This window comes from Chelonia mydas, chromosome 4 (assembly GCF_015237465.2).
Source record: "Chelonia mydas isolate rCheMyd1 chromosome 4, rCheMyd1.pri.v2, whole genome shotgun sequence".
Lineage (NCBI taxonomy): Eukaryota > Metazoa > Chordata > Testudines > Cheloniidae > Chelonia > Chelonia mydas.
This window is the reverse complement of record NC_057852.1, coordinates 122777968-122796011: the sequence shown is the minus strand read 5'-3', so window position 1 is coordinate 122796011 and position 18044 is coordinate 122777968. Positions and strand designations below refer to the sequence as shown.

At 38.7% G+C, this 18044-nt stretch overlaps 1 protein-coding gene across 1 annotated transcript in view; it reads right to left on the bottom strand.

Moving 5' to 3' along the window:
* Positions 1–18044, bottom strand: part of POLN (DNA polymerase nu) — a 202798-nt gene that overhangs the window by 172543 nt on the left and 12211 nt on the right. Inside the window, exons 2-3 of the mRNA XM_037898583.2 lie at positions 16342–16495; positions 1886–2417 (exon numbers count right to left, since the gene is read on the bottom strand). Of these exons, the coding sequence (XP_037754511.1) occupies positions 1886–2417; positions 16342–16490 (681 nt within the window). The 5' untranslated portion in view covers positions 16491–16495. The remainder of the gene's footprint in view (positions 1–1885; positions 2418–16341; positions 16496–18044) is intronic.

The following is an 18044-nucleotide window of genomic DNA, read 5'->3' as shown; positions in this document are numbered from 1 at the left end:
AGAATCTGAATACATTTATATTGAGCTATATAAATGCTTAAATAAAATATTTACAGATATAGTATTTCCTCCTGGTTAGCAAAGAGAACCACCAAATTTAGTAAAGATTTATATATAATATTTAGCATATATGTATATTATAGTATATGTAGTTGCGAATTAACATATTTTAATGCTTATACCCGGAAGTGCAGCAAACCCTACAGGACCTTTCCTTCGAGGGCGCGGGGATTTTTTCAGAGCAGACAGACTCCAAGCTGCAGAGCTTGAAAGACTCCAGGGCGACCATGAAGTCGCTGGGAATGCATACGCCGGCAACCCAATGCAAGCACTTTAAGTCTCAACCACAACAACAGTGCTTATATCCTCCTCGGTTGAGGCAGGATTTTTATAGATGAAGGGGCAGGAACGGCAGGCGGAAAAACTTCCAACCCCCCTTCGGGCAAGGTCATGGCCAGTCTAAACAGGCTCTAAACAGGCCTTTTGAAGATGTGCCCAAGGACGGCGCACCCACCATGCTACCATGTTTTCTGAATTATCTATCCCACTTCTACCATGCTTGGTCCCAAATAACATAGGATCCCTGGGTTCTTTGCATGGTAGAAGTGGGATACTCTCTCCAATTCTGTTCCTTCCCCCTCTCCCACCCCCCCCTTCAGGGACCCCTCTCATGAGCAACTCATTATCCAGGAGGTGCAATCGCTCCTCGCCATAGGGGGAGTGGAGGAGATTCCTCAGGAGCTAAGGGGAAAGAGCTTCTACTCCCATTATTTCCTAATCCCCCAGGCAAAAGGGGGTCTCAGACCCCTTTTAGACCTGAGAGGACTCAACCAGTTCATGGTGAAGTTGAAGTTCCGCATGGTCTCCCTGAGCACTATTATACCTTCCCTGGATCCGGGAGACTGGTACGCCGCACTCAACATGAAAGACGCATACTTTCATATAACCATTCAACCTGCACACAGACATTTTCTCCAGTTTGCGCTCAAACACTATCAGTTCACGGTCCTCCCATTCGATCTGTCAACAGCCCCCAAGTATTCACCAAATGCATGTCAGTCGTAGCAGACTTCCTCTAGAGGAGGCAGGTGTAGGTATACCCATACCTAGATGACTGATCTGTGAGAGAAAAGCCAGCAAAGGGGGGTGGCTATTAAGAGCTATTGTACCAGTAGTGGAAGACAAAAAACTCCTAACCATTGTGAGTAGTCATTTGGGAATCAACCATGTCCCTTAAGGATACCTGAAAACATCCTGGTTCCAACCACCATTCAAGGAGGATCATTAGATCAGGTCCCTCTCCAGTTGGAATACATGTACCCCAACCTCAAACCAAAGGAAACCATAAGTATCTGACACGGGTTATCCAACCCTCCATACTGCACTCTCAACCCAAACATTAGATCTAGTGTGTATCCAGCCTTAGAAGACTCTATAACCACCTGAGACAGACCAATTGTTGGCCTGATAATCATAAAATTCTTGATTAATCCAAAAGAATCATCACCTATGCAGATTTCTGAAGTCCTCAAACACCGTTCCATGTTGACTCCAGGCTTCTCTGTACAATCAGCCCCAATAAAGCCTCTTTCCTTGAGTGAGTCGATCTGTATACCCATCAACATATTCACCCATATGGTTCTACATTCCATGAGTTTTGCTTTGAATCTAAAAAGAAAATTCACCTGGAACCTCTATGTTTCACCTGGTTTTGCATCAATATTTTTCAAAACTCCACAAATTGGCCAAGTTCTCTCAAACCATTTATTGATCCTTGTCAGAGCCTAACAAAACTCTAAATCAGGCAAGTTTCACACATTTTTCACAGCTCTAGTATGAACATTTTCTTAAATTCATAAAACAAAACAGATTATTATTCACTAACCTGATCTGAGCTCAGCTGTGAAGAACCATCTTGAAATACCATAGTAACTACCAGAGCTACTGCCTCTTTTATAGTTGTGATTAACTGGCTTTTTTCCTCATGTCCTAAATTTCTGATGTCATAAAATGTTTTTTCTGCTTGTTCAGCAGCCCAATCATGCTTTGTTTTATGTGAATTAACATCTTCTTTCATTGGTAACCACCGTTCCATCTTGTATGAGCAATAAGTAGATATATCCTGCTTCCTTTTAAGACTGGTGATTTTATTATTTTCACTATTCTTATTTTTCTTTCTTTGTACTGACGAGTTTCTCTCTGTATAGTCCCATTTTGGTAGGTCTACATCCTGGTAATTTATAAAAGTGCTCATACTAGAAGTGAGCAATACTGAGCTCACTATTTTAGTGTTTTGATTACAGAACATTTTGTCCGTCAGTTCTGTACTAGCTAATGGACTACTGCTTTTTGCAGTGCTGGTATTCATATTTAATGATATAGCCATAAAATCATGGAGGTCCTGGAAGAACCAAAAACTTTTTAGTGGATACATTATTCACCTTAGTATTATAGGTCAGAAAATTAAGCAAATATAAATTTAACATTTCCTGAAAAGCTTTTCAAAATGATTTATGCAGAAAAAACACAAATATGTTGATATTGTCTTACTTTCATTTTAAAATAAATCTGCCTGATGCATTTTATGAGTTCTATTAAGATAGAAAGATTCAATTTAACAAAACTATATAACAAAGAGAAAACACTATAAAGACTAAATATGTATCCCTTTAAAAAAATCACTCTACTCCTTTATATTAGTTGTAATAAAAATTACTATTATTTTTCAGTTGTCACTGTTGGGGTCATATTTAAGTGAATTACAGGGCTCATGGAAAGTGCAAAGTTAACAGCCTACTGACTGCAAAACTGGTATTAGCAGCTGCTGTACAAGCTTCTCTATCATTCATATTAAAGTGCTTCATCCATGACCTGGAAAGACAGTCTACAGAGGCCAAATGGAAGTTTATTTTCCATGCCCATTCACTCTTTTGCCTCATTTATCAAGCAGGGTACCAAAAATGTGACATTAATTTCCCCTTCCTCAGCTTATTCCTCATGCTCCCTAGCTTCAAAGTTATGAAACCAATTCTCTAGCCTGAGACTGCACACTCTGGGAACACATTGATAACCAAACACGATTAACAGAAAAATCTGTCTTCTTGTATGTAGCTTGTCTGCCATCAATGTAGCTAATGGTTCTGACTGATATAGGGTGACCAGATGTCCCGATTTTATAGGGACAGTCCCGATTTTTGGGTCTTTTTCTTATATAGGCTCCTATTATCCCCCACCCCGTCCCAATTTTTCACATTTGCTGTCTAGTCACCCTAGACTGATAGTATCTGATTAGGGAAGAAGACAAACTGAATGAATCTGAAGTGAATGGAGTGGGGGGCACTAGAAAGAGTTTGCCCCAACCAGCATTCCCAATCACATGTGCTGGAACCCCCCCTGGCTTGAAGTGGTTTCCATTATATGAAGGGTTTACAGTTTGGTTCAATAGCTCTCAGCACTCCCACTATAAAAATTGTTCCAGAGCCCCTGTTCTCAATAGGACACCATTAAGGCTGAAAGAGAGGGAATATCCTTAGCATGACACCCAAACATTCTATCAGCTGATGCAGTGGAGTGAATTCTACTGCCAAATAGCAAGCAGCGAGTTCTACATTTTTTTGTGTTCACTTTGTGTGCATGTAAAATTGAATTGAATTGACACAAAGTATTACACATAAAACTGTGAGTGACAGTTCTCCTGTAAAGGCTCAATGGCAGAACAGACAAACAAAATGATTAATTTACTCTATTTCAAAATGTCATTTTGGGAGGAAGGAAAGGTTTGACTCATGAATTCTCAACAGTTGGGGCTGGCAATACTGTAATCCTGACTGTTCCAGGCTATGGCTCCTAGGGTAAAAAATGTTCTGGCTGGAAACAGGAAGCAGAAATTTGGGCATGTCTCCTTTCCTCCTCTGCTCACTATAATTCTCTTTCTGCTAGTTAGAATATACGCCTCTGAATGTATGGCTGACTACAGCTATGTCCCCAGGAGCCACAAAGCAGCAAGGTAAACATAGGCCCCATATTACACTAGTGGTGGAAAGAAATGGCACCTCAAAAGTAATACCAGCTTCTTCCTGGAGAAACAGCTAGAGACAACTTGGGAGTCATTAGAGTGAGCTGATAAAGGAGGCAGAACTGGAACCAAGACTCCTGCTGCTAGCTGGATGACAGAGGTAAGACAGAAAGCTAGAAGAAGGATGCATATTGTCTGAATGGGTGACTAATCATACACACAGAGTTTGTTTATAAAATTTATGATGGAAAATAAAACATAAAAAGTACATTTTTTGAACTTTTTCCTTAGTTTTACAATATACTTGCCTCTTCATTTTCCAAAGTGATTTTCTTTCCCCTGAATTTATACTCATTCATCTTCTCACTATTACCTTAAAAAAAAAAAGTGGCAGCAATACCTATGACTAAGATCTCCAAAAACTTTCCTTTAAAAGGCCCTATTTTCAGTTGCTTTTAACTTCACCAAACTTTAAGCTTTTGCACTGAAATTTTCCCTGCCCTTTATATGCTTCAGGCTGAAATTTTTTAAAAAAGATTGTGTTAAAGTGATTCGGCTGTTTCCTAGAATAATAAGGAAAAATACATTTTTCCCATGTTGAAAAAACCTGCACAACTTTGCTGAGATGCATTAATACCTCTGTGTGCTGTTGCAAGGGCTTGGCATTTGGCAGAGGTCAGTCTCTTGTGTTAAGGATGTGCGTTTTCCCATTTCTGTGAAAAATCCATTCGTTCACATTTGGGCAAGTTATAAGCATCTGAAAAATCGCAATTCATACACAATTCTAACCCTTAGAGGCTGGCAGCTTTATTCTCCAAAGAGTCCTCCTTCACCAAGAGGCTCCATTCGTGCACACAAATCCTGTGTGTCAACCAGACTGCGCATGCTTCATCCCCACAGAGTGCTTGAGCATGCCTTATCCCAGAAGAACTGCTAGGGTTGAGCAGGATTTTATTTACAACTGACCCTTCTGGCAGGAAGGTGATGCACTCTGGTGCTAGGCACCAGAACTGAGAGCAAGGAAATTCTTTCCTCTTGAGCTTACCAGAGCTCAAGACAGACGGAGGAGCAAGAACAATCTGCATCAAATGCAAAGGGATAAGAAGCAGGGGTAGGCTGGGAGAGGTTAGAACAGAGGGGAAACAGGGACAGGAGCCAGGGTAGTTGATAGGAAGATAGGAACCAAGGAGAACAAGGATAGACACCAACAGAACAGGAGCAGAAGGGGGACAGGGACAAGCCTAAAGGGTGAACAGGGACAGAAGGGTATATAACTTCTAGAGAACATCTCCCTCCAGAACCTGGAACTGAAACTGGTATTCCAAAGTCTCAGCATTTTTCTGCTGTCTAGCAAATAGACATGAAACCCACTGGCAAAGTGCACGCCAGCCCCTTTTAGTTGCTGGCCCAGAGGATAACAACTTACTACCATTACCAGCTACCAGTTAGCTCAAGTGATAGAGGTCTGTGCCGTGTATCTAAATATCCCAACCCTGCTAATGACCCATGTGGGGATCAGCACCATTGCACATGATGGAATTTTTTTTTTCCCAGTTTGCTGAATTAAATTGTTTCAAAAAATTGGGAGAGTGAACAAGGCCCTATACTCAACTCGATAGAATTTCTCAGTTTGTCTGTAAGTAACCCAATAACTTTGGAGCACCATATTTGATCGATTCCAAAATTTCAAGGAAAGTTCTGGGCAGAACCCTATTGATTTTTTGGGACCAGAGAGAATCAGCAAACAGGAAAGTGGAAATGAGGGACACACAGAGCCCCTTTGCATCTGCTTAGCTCACTTAGCTGTTTTAACCAGCTCAGTAACTGACCTTCCATCCCAACACTATCCCCAACCTCCATCTCAGCTCTGCCCATATCCCAATAGAGTTTAAAATGTTGATATCCTGTAAGATTTATCTCCCAGACAGAAAGAAAAGAAATATCAGGGGGAGCCAGAGGGAGAGGAGAATGAAAGAGGTTTTATTCCTTCCTCCCTCTTAGTACTTTGCTTCCCCAAAGCCTATTCCATGTGGGGGAGGGCACCAGCTATCTGCCCATCCCTTCCAATCCAGTGGAAGACTAAATTTACTTTGGAGACACATAGAGACTCTGGCATGGGAGGAGAGGTGGAGGGGAGGTGCACAACCCCTGGCATGAGGTGGGGTGAGTGCAAGATGAACTGAAAATACTCCTGCTTTAGATATTTGGGTTATTCAACACTCCTTCTTATGGCTATTTGGAGGTACTTAATTGAAATTCACCACTTATATTTATGTCACATGTAGGTGTATTATGTTATGTTTTTGAATTTTATGATTTATCATAGCATGGGCCCAAACATTTGAGGAATTATGTTTGGCCCTGGGTTCAATAACTAACAGATATATATATATAAGAAAAAGACAAGCAGCTTAAATGACAATTGAATTTAAGTTCTGTGGCAGTACACTGTAAATGGCTATAGGCTCTATTCTAGCCATACATTCCACAGATTCTCACTGCATGTTTTTTCCTCTCAAATACCATTTGCACTTAAAGAGTTAAACAGTACACAGACCTCAGCCTGCACGAGCCAGAGTGGGGATGGCACATGGAGGTATGTAACTTACATTCCTGGTCTGCACAATGAGCTTGGGCTACAGAAACAATGAAACGTGCAACCCTCTAGTATCACATACATTCACAACAGCTTCCCCCAACATGGATCATCAGCAAGGGTTTGAAACCTGGCCCTGTAGAATCCCGAGACCCTTAAGACTTGAGCTAGCCTTTCTATGGACCAGACAGTAAGGCGGGGGGGGACAGCTTGGCAATTTCCCATTGGATTACACCACTCTTTGCTAGACAGCTGTAGAAAACCAGAGATGAGGAATCCTGGATTCTATTCCCACTATAATGGATTTTGAGGAGATAACCAAAGCATATAAAAGGGGATTAAGTGGGTAAGGTTTGGATCTACCACATTACAGAACTGGGTTCTATATTCCCAAATATCAGAATGACCTTATGTAATTTTGCTGTTAACATATTTGTAAAACTGGAATCAATGTGGAACAGGGGGGTGGTAGAGAAGCAGCAGCTCATACTTACCTGCCTTCCAGGGTTAGGATCACAGCCTTGTTTGGTAATAAGGGTGGTGAACGTAATGGAAATATAAAGCACCCTCAGTAGAGAAGATTTCACCTCATGGTCTCCTATTTTGCAGCTCAGGGAACTTTCCCATAGACCAATATTATTATATAATATATTATATTATATAGAAGTCCTACAATGCAGACAACACTTGTCACATGCTGATGATAGTGTTGAGAGTGCTTAATACGTCTGCTTCATGCAGACAAAATTAAAAAATAGTAACGCATAAACAAAAAACAAACAAAAAACAAAAAATAGGAGTACCTACTTCTAGTTAATATTGTCCTATTTAGCAGATGTAATGTGTGAGGCAAAACTCAGATCCCTTGGAACTTATACGTTTTTAACAAAAGGCACCCAAAATAGTCCTTATCCTATTAAAAAAAAAATCGATCATTTTTACATCAACATGTAATGTATCCAAATGTATTAAATTGATCTGCACCAAACCAACATAAAAATTCAAATACAATGAATTTTAATTTCAATGGCGTTTCCCTGCTCCACGCATACACTTTTACATTTCTGAAAAAATAACCATTTCACAGTTTTGTCAAAATATAAATGTTGCCACAACCTTAACTATGGTATCACTACAGCTCCACCATAATATATACAGAGTATGTGTATTTATAAAGCAAATTATATTTATTTATATCTTGAATATCAAACTGCTATTACAATGAAACAGGCAACCAATAGGTAAGTTCTATTATTTATTTAAAAGCAACAAGTTGGCCAAATTCTGAAGTATTTATTCAGGTAAAACTCTTACTGTAGTAAGTGGGACCTTTCCTTCAGTAAGGCCAGACACTAAAAACATAAAGCTAATAAACATCAAATAAATTATACTACACTGTTGCATTATAGGATGAAGATCAGTGGACAATATTAAATGAGAAAAAATTGTAAAACATTAATTCTGCTAAGGACCTCATTTAATGCAATTAAAAAAATAATCCATTAACATTCTAGATTTTATTCCAAGGGAATCTCTAGTTTTGCCCACTTATACCTTCCTGACCATGCACTGTTCAGTGGCTCTCACCTGTATCTTAATATCCAACCTTAGTTCTGTTTTGTATATTTTTTCCTGCAGTCTGAAAAAAATGACACTAGATGGCAATATAAACCTATCTTTGCTTTCAAAGATTTTAAAGGCTAGAAGAAAGACAATTGTGATCATCTACTCTCATACCAGAGGCCATAGAATTTCACTCAGTAAATTCCTTCATAAAGCCCATAATTTCTGGATGAAATAGAGACATACAAACTTTCCAACAGGCACTTCCAAGAGATTAGCAAAATCACATTCAATTCTCCATGTATTACAATAAAATACGGTCTAAAAGTGTCTCCATAGAGGGGGTTCTAAAAGGCTTATCTCAGAAGTTGAATTGTGTGTGTCTTACAGGAAAAACAGTTAAAACAGAAAATTGTGATTCCTCTCCATTTTGAGTCTACCTGTTCTTGAGAATTGACTTCTTTTTCCATCTATCATACAAATTAACAGGCTTAAACCTAGGAAATTCTCAGAATAGAGCACAAATTGTAAACTTATTTTTAAAAGTATAGAATAGGAATAATCAAGACCTTGTTTACTAGGTTGAAAGTGGTTTCACAAAAAAGTTGTATTTTCTGTAAGTTTGTTTTTAAAAGTATTCAGTTTTAGGTAAGTAGGACAATTCTAATTAGAAGTAGGTACTCTATTTTTTGTTTTTCCTCAAGTTTACAAGTTACTGTTTTTATATCTACTTTCTCTTTTCCACCTACAAAAGAGTTCTGTGAATTGTCTACATTTTCTTTTATAAAAGTAATACCTTTAATTTCTCATTTTAAATATGAAGAGAAGAGAGATCACAAAGATCTAGCAGCAGAGCAACATAATATCACACAGAAAAATGGACCTACACTAGAACTCAGTCCCTCGTTTCCAAGGAAGTAGGAGCTTGAGAACAGAATAGAGGCAGCAAGCTTATCCCTTTGAGAGGAGGGCTGGTGTCTTGGAGGGCAAGACTGATTAAAAAGTGTTATGGATATTGTTGCATACGTATTTGTATACTTTTATTTGGTAGGTATGTTTGGGGTTGTCAGGATGTAACAACAGGCCAAGTCAGAACTGCAACCTTTGTCCAGGGACTATTTTTATTAATGTTTCTCAAACTGGAAATCTTTAGATTGTCATCCACTTTGTGTAAATTGTATTACATAAATTTACAGCTATGACTAAATCTACTATTGTAGCTTTTTCTTAATTATGTTTTTATAGTTCTGACAGTTTAAGAGTACTGAAAGGTATATATAAGTTATAACGAGCAATAACATGAAAAGCATGACTTCATTAGGCTAACTCAGGACAGTTTAGGTTCTTGTTGCGATGTAATGCTTAGGTACAAATCACTACCATTCTAGAATTAGAAAGTACATCCTAGATAACAAATGAACCTTCCAGCTACTACTGCATCATACATAAGATACAATTAAGCAAGTAGCCCAATGGTTTTTATCAAGTTTTTGAAGCTTGGGTCAAGAGATATTGCTGCTAACAAATCACAATTTTTTTCCAAACACAAGTTTCCATATTGCTTTAATTATTCCTGAAGCATTGGTGTTCTTTTTCTCAGATGAGTCAGTCACCTGCCCAAGAAGCAAATAAAGAAATGGAAGAGTTTGGTTCAAGCATGACATGTTTGAACACATTACAGGGGTTACTGCCTCAATGGACTACGGAAAGGAAAATCTACTTAGGCAAGATACTTTAAAAAAAAAGTTAAAAACTGGAAACGTGGGGGTCAAAAAAGCAGATCTTCACTACCAGCTGTTGGCCTGGAATAAGTAATATGTTCTCTGTCAGTCCACCTCATGGCAACGTAATATTTAGATGACGTTTGTGTCATGTTTAGGTATATTTGACTGTGGTACAGTTCCTAATGTTTTATGTTCCTTTGAGTAAGAACTTTTTATTGGTTTGGTTCGTCTTTAGAACAGTGCCCAACTAACTCCATTTTAAAAAAAAGTTCAAGACCAACAACCTACAAACAAGAGTACATGTATATACTATACCTGACTGCTTTTGTATGTATGTATTTAAGACAAGGGCGGTAACTGTTGTGCTCTACTCAGCATTGGTGAGGCCTCAGCTGGAGTAGAGTATCCAATTCTGGGCACCAAGCTTTAGGAAAGACATGGACAAATTGGAGATGGTCCATAAGAGAGCAACAAAAATTATAAAAGATTTAGAAAATCTGACCTATTAAAAAAAACCTATGTACGTTTAGTCTTGAGAAAAGAAGACTGAGGGGGAACCTAATAATAGTCTTCAAGTATGTTAAAGGCTGATATAAAGAAAATGGTGACCAATTGTTCTCCATGGCCATTGACGGTAAAACAAGAAATAACAGGCTTAATCTGCTGCCAGGGAAATATTAGGCTAGATATTAGCAAAAAGAAAAGGAGTACTAGTGGCACCTTAGAGACTAACCAATTTATCTGAACATAAGCTTTCGTGAGCTACAGCTCACTTCATCGGATGCATTCAGTGGAAAATACAGTGAGGAGATTTATATACACACAGAACATGAAAAAATGGGTGTTATCATACACACTGTAAGGAGAGTGATCACTTAAGATGAGCTATTACCAGCAGGAGAGCGGGAGGGGGGGGGGAAACCTTTTGTAGTGATAATCAAGGTGGGCCATTTCCAGCAGTTAACAGGAACGTCCGAGGAACAGTGAGACCTCAGTCACCGTTCAGTATGAAAGCAAAATGGGTGCTTACCAGAGCTTGCCTCTCCTGCTTCATGTGTGCCAGAGCCTGAGTACTGGGACTGGATAGACCCCTCTAGAGTCAAAAATAGGTCCTAGCTTGCAGGGCTTTGGAGCGGAGCCTGGAGCTCGAGTATGGAGCAGTGGAGCTGCAGGTTTTTGCCCGGAGCTGGAGCAGAGCCAGAGCACAGAAAATCTTGACTGTTCCAGTTTTCTTTTTTTTTTTCCTTCATTTTCAATCCAAAATGAATGATATTTAGCAAGGAAGTCCTAAAGGTGCCCAAAAGTTTCAGCTTGTATAACAATTGATATTAACATCTATTTTATATATCACAGTTATTCTCACTTTGGGCAAAATCAAGATTTAATGTACAGATACAAAATTACCAAGTTTTTTGGAGATATGTTTTATTAAAGAATCTGATAATTATCAGACATCCGGCAACACTGCAGACTGCTCCCACCCTTGTGCCAACATTAGGCGAGTACGTACTCGCGTAGATTAGTTAGATAAGTATGTGTTGATACTTCTTTTGTAAGGGTTGATCAACGAGACGCGATGAGTGCTGCGATTATGGAAGAGTGTGAGGCAAGACGCAACATTTTAGATATCAAACAGGTATATTGAAAAAAATATTTTTGTTTATTGATATATTAAAATATCGCAAGACATATTAACCACTTAAGCTCATTTCTCACACGGGCTCCCGTTTCCAGTACATTTGTTCATTTGTACCTGCTCCCATATCACTCTGGCAGACTTATTTTATATGTCATCTGTTCAACTGTCTTTTGGTAGCGTTATTTGTAATTTTACATTTACTGAAATAGTCGCGTGCAGCAGGCATATAAATATACAGTAAACTTTTGCATAAATTAGGAGTGATTTTTGTGATATATCCAGAATGACTGGAAAATGTCCAACATAACTTCGGGGGTGAATCCTTAGGTCATTTTAAGAAAAAACATTTGTGAACACATGTCCTAAAATTCTTCCTAAGGGAGCTACAGTCCCTTCAAGGAGGTGATGAAAAGTTAATTGCTGATTAATCTCTCAAAAACACTTTGAAAGGCTTGTCGTTGACTGCCCCTGGCTACAAGCGGTAATATGTTCCATAATAAGTTAATAATTTTTGGTTATTTAATACTACATTTAAACTTTGGAACCATAAATTTTAAAAATAAGTAATAAGTAAAATTGTTTGTATCATTCTAAGCATCTAAGCAGTTTAAAATTTTTAAACAGTTTTCTCAGAAATGGTTAATTATACAAAATAAATTAAGAGTATTTATGCATTTTAATGCATGTTTTAGCATTAAACCACATTCTATGGTTGTATCTGTTAAACAGGCGAAGATTTAAAAAATATTAAATAAAATTGGCCCAGTCCCCCCCAGTTCACGATGCCTGTAGTTTAAATAATTTTTTTTTAATGATGTTGTATGATAGAATATTCGAAATAAACTTTAATGGGAAAGCAGATTCAAATTGCAAGCAGTCCTTTTAGTAAAGAGAGCAAATTTTCAGAAACGTTTTTCCTTCATCAGGCTGGAAACATTATACAAGATAGAACCTGTTATTTGCTCTATCTGGTATAATCTAATCAGGCTGATGAAGCAAAAACATATTTCCGAAAATCTGTTCTCTTTACTAAAGGACTGTGCTTGCAATTTGAATCCACTTTCCCGTTACAGTTTATTTTCAACCTTGTAACGTGTAGCCTCGTTACTTCCCAACAATTAATGTTGTAGAACAGCGATAACATGTACTAACGCTACAGCGCATACCAAATTTCATTGATATATCTATATTAAAGAGTTTGAGATATTAAAAAAAAACTTGCAATTTATAAAAAAAGTATATTAAAAATACTTGTATTGTAAACTGCAAGAAACATGTTAAAATATTAAAATATACTTTAATAATTGTGTAAAAAGAAAATGTGATCATTTTTGTCCAGAAAATCCAAAATAAATTTGAAGTACCTCAGTGGTTAAGATATCAAGAGCAGGTACATTATAAACAAATGTAATGCTTTTGTTCATTGCTTTTTGAAGATCATAACAAGAAACATTTGGATGCAGTAGCAGTATAAGAAGATTTGGCCATGGCTTATAGCCAATTTATGGAAAAAGGATCTAAACGACGTCTTTACTTTTGAATTTGAAAAAAAGCCCAAATTTGAGCTTTTGGGAAAAGCAAAGAAGAAATCGGCAACGTGCAAAGTGGAAAAGTGAATGGCGAGCATAAACCATGTAGCTTCAAGACAAGTGAAGCAAGTGCCGAAAAGTTACAACTTTTGGCAGCATGTAAAACGTAACCATCCTGAAAACTATGCGGCTCTGGTTACAAAAAAGGACCAGGAAGATGAAGCAAAAAGAGAAAGCTGACACGGCTAAATGACATTCATCTGGCTCTTTGAAAACTCCTGGAGAAAAGATTTTTTGCGGAGCTTCATCTGAGAAGAAACCCATAACTGAGCAAACAAAACTTGACTCATATTTGAAGTCCTCAAAGGTTACAATCACCATGGATGCCAATACTTTCCATGAAGGGCTGATGGAAATGGTTTGCTTGAGTTCAACACTGCTCACTACATTCAGGCTAAAGAACAAAGGATTCAAAAAAACTGCAGGTGAAATGGGTCGGCAGCTTTGTGTTTCGACGGGGCACGATGTGGTTTGTCATTTAGTTGTCAACACAGCTGAGTCTGGTTGCAAAGAGCTCAAGAAAGCTTTGGAGCAAAAACTGTGCTACCTGAAAATGGATGTGGCAACCCGTGGAGACAGAAATTTCCTTGCAATCAATGCTCAATACTACAAAGAAGGAAAAGATAAAGCTGTGGTAAAAATCTTGGACATAATCGACACTGAAGGGCGTCACAATTCTTCATACGTGAAAAGTCAAGTAAAAGCTATTTTAGAAAAATCTGGGGTCAAATGCAAGTGCTGAGCATCTGCGTTGACAATGCAGCAAACATGTGTGCCATCAAAAATTTCAGCGAGGACAATGAAACCATTTCTACCTCTGAGAACAGGGATGTGGACAGAACGGAAACTATTTTGCCTGATGAAGGAACTAAAGGAATGGATGAAATTAAACTCAACATGGATGTTGCTGCGCAATGGGTTAATGACCCTAGCCTCATATTTCCAACATGGCTTCAGGAGGACGACTCAAAAGTCCAACTAATGAGGGGTGGTATTCACACTCTTCGACGGACTGAACAAAGAAAATGCGAAGAAATTACTGGCAAAATTTCGACAAGTCGTTGTCAAACTACGAACCCCAAGTACTCAAAGTGTTCTGCTTGATCTACATGGGGTAACTCAATCATTGGATACTGTAACTTGCTGGGGTTCAACATTTGCGATGATTGATCGGCTTCGTTTTTCAATCTTATTGTGAACAAGTGGCTGCTGCTGGAACAAGAGAACTCAAGTTAACAAAAGCTGAATGGGACGAAGTGAAGAACCTGCGAGACCTCTTGGCAAAGCCAAACCAAACAACCGTGAATCTTCAAGCTGTTGATGTAATCCCAGGAGTTTTAATGAAGGGATAGTGAAAACTGTCAAAATTCTTGCAAGAAAATGGTGAACAAATTGCAGAAGGAATTCTATCCTCCATGCAGAAATGCGAACAATATTTTTAACAATATTCATTTCCTTGCTGGGGTTTATGTTGACCCACGGTATTGGATTCTTTTTACCTCAAGGGAAATACAAAAGGCAAAAGGAAGGGCTCCTGCTCGATGACTCAAAACCCAAAATCTATTGCTACATTTGAACTCTGCAAAAGAGGTTGAAGAAAACGAAACACAAAAAGGAGTCAACAATCGAATTTGCAGTTTCAGAAAGTTCACATCCTTCAGAAATAGCAGGCTGTTCTCAAACTTCCATCTCCACTCTGAACTTGTTCAAGCATCAGTCCCTGAGATGTCTTCAACCATTACAGGAAAATGGAGATAATTCAAGCACCAATTCTTCAGAAGATGATGCCTTCGAAAAGGAATTGGATAAACAAGGAAGACGCCGGCGAGTTTCTGCAATTCATAATGGTAATGAAGCATTATTCAAGAGAAACTTTTCAGGAAGATTGAGAGGCGATGGAGTCTATTGGTAGGCTACAAGTTAAGTCTGTTTTTGAGACTACCCACACCGCATTGAGGCTGCCTGTAGAATTGCTTCGAGCATGCCAACAACTCAAACTTGTGTAGAGCAACTGTTTTCGGCTTTAAAGTTTTTTAAATGATTTGCAGTCGGCTATGAAAGACTACTTGATTGCTGCAATAATTTTTTACAGAATGAATTATGAATGATTCTAGTTTGCATCATTGTTGATGACATTTAAATTGTTTTAAAAGTGAGTAAAAATAACGCTCTCAAAATTACAGTATGCACTTTTTTATTTAGTTAAAAATTAATTTGAGTCAGAGTATGGAGCGGAGTCGGAGCAGTCACTATTGGTGCCGGAGCGGAGCAATTCAAAAATCTGATTGCTCCAACTCCCTGCTAACTTGCCATCGCACCAGAGAACCCCATTGCACAGGGTTCTTGGCCTGTGGGTCACAGCCAAGGATAGTGTGCAGCTCCTTGAAGTGGCATGTCTTCGGCAATGCACCAGAGCAACAGTTGACCTCCCTTGCCTTCTGGTACGTCTGCCTCAGCTCCTTGATCTTAGCACAGCACTGCTGCATGTCCCTTTCAAGTCCATTCTCCCGCATGCCACGAGCAATCTGCTCGTAGATATCAAAGTTCCTACAGCTTGAGTGAAGCCGAGACTGCTTAGCCTCCTCTCCCCACAGACCTAGCAGATCCAACAGCTCTGGCGTACTCCAGCCAGGAGTGCATCTGTTGTGGAAAGCCAGCATAGTCAGCTGGGAAGATGCTGTGTGAACAGTACACACCGGGCAAAGAGGAAGAGGAATTTCAAAAGTTCCCAGTTCTTTAAACAGAGATGGGGTGCATGTCTGTGTACCTGCAGCGCAGCAGACTCCAAAGCGCTAACCAGAGTGGTCAGAATGGGCATTGTGGGACACTCTCTGAAGGCCAATTACGGCAACATAAGCGCAGTGTCCACACTAATGCTGTATCACTAACTACATCCCAAAGAGTTCTATGCCTCTCGTTGAGGTGGTTGTATTATGTCGGCATAACAGGGGAGTTACATCAGCGGAAGGAGCATTTCAGTGTGCACACCTCCACTGGTTTGTTGATGAAAGTTGACTTTTGTTGACAAAACTGTGTAGTTTAGACAAGGCCTTAGTGTTGGAGATATTTCTACGTAAAACCATTGAAACTCTACTTTTACCCCTCAAGATGCCAAAGTGAGTGTTTAGAAAGGTAATTTTTCCTTAAGTCTTTCCATTTTCATGATCCATTTCCAAAAATACATAATATAGTACAAAGTTAAAAACTGAACAAGTTACTCACTCTGTTCACCTTCTCTGCTATTCTGAGCTTCCTCTAAAGGAACAGACTGCATTGCTGACATAATCCTTTGAGCAATATTTGATAGCGGCACTTTACAAAGGTCATGTCCTATGTACTCCTTGTAACTCTCCATTTTTCTCATCAACCCTGAATACAAGATATCACATGTGTATTATACAAGAGACATTAAGATCATGAAATAATTAGCATATATTACATAAGGCTGAAAATGGAATGGATAATGCATACATAATATCTAGTATATCCACCCTCTACCTAGAGCAGCGGTTCTCAACCTGTGACCTTTTGCAGCTGAATCAGCACACAGCTGTGGCTCATGTAACATCCTCAGAGCCATACAGGTAATATTTTATATATGTGTGGACACGGCCCACATAACTCAGAGAGCTGCGTATGCAGTCCACAATGGTTAATAGGTTGAGAACCACTGACCTAGAGACTTTAATATCAATATACAAACTGATTTTTTTCCCTTACTACCATGTATGCACATTGGTTTGTCAAACAGTTTCTTATGAGTACTGGCAGCTGCCAATTTGAGAGAAATAAGCACTGAAGCATTATTGAAACAGTTTGATACACGATACCAACAGATTTTCAAAAAGAGGTCGTCACAGCCTTTAAGAGGTGTATTCAGCAACACACAGTGCCTTTAAGAATCAGTCTGACAAGAACTCCAAATCAATGTCATGTGTGTCTTTGTTTTCTAATGAAGATCTAAAATTAATGCATGCAGATATTCATTACTTTCTATCCTTACAGCAAAGCACAAACCTCTAAACAGTTTTCAAGTCTTAAGGCTAAAAGCAAAAAAACCTCAGAAGGCTGAAACATCATTAAAAGATGGAAAGAAGAGCCAATTATTTAGACACAAAGTTCAGCATTTTCAATTCTTCTCTGATGTTTAAACCTCCACATATATTACTACTGGTCTGGGATCTTATATTTCAATTGACCTGCATTTAATCACATTCTATAATATCTAGATGCAACGTAAGTACAGAATGTAATCACATGGGCCACTGGGGAGCATGAGAAGCAAAATCGTTCATGTCAGTAGAGAAAAGACTATCAGTGTAAATTATACATGGAGATTCAGACAATAGGGGTAACATTTTGAACCATTTACAAGATACTACAAATATTTACATAGCATGCCTTACAGTATTTCTAGGGGTTCAAGCTCTCAACTGGGGTTCAAACTCCATAGTGTTGGTGGATACAACTGGAAGTTCAGTAGTGGTTAAATAACTTATTCCCATACAGAGGTCTTGACTATTCACTGGCCACTCTTGGCTCCCTTCACATGACTAGTACATTTCCAAATCAAATTCTATCAGACAGTATTTTCTCCCTCTTTAAAGGGAACCACTCATCTTAGCTCAGGAGAAAGATTTGCAATGCCTATGGTCACCTCTGTCCAGTATATGTCTCAAGTCAAGAATGGTCATATAGTCATGACCAAGCCTCTTTTCCTACCTCGGATAGAAAAACAACAGTCAAGAGATTGTTCCTTAGGTCTGTAGCTTCTCCCTAGAGGAAGAGGTTTTTTAAATGTAAACTAACTTTTTCTCTTGTGGGAGGGGTCAGTCTTACCTCAGGTGGCAAACCTAGATTAGATTTAGAATTTGGCAGGCAAAAAGGTACAGTATACCATGGATCAGAATATATAGAA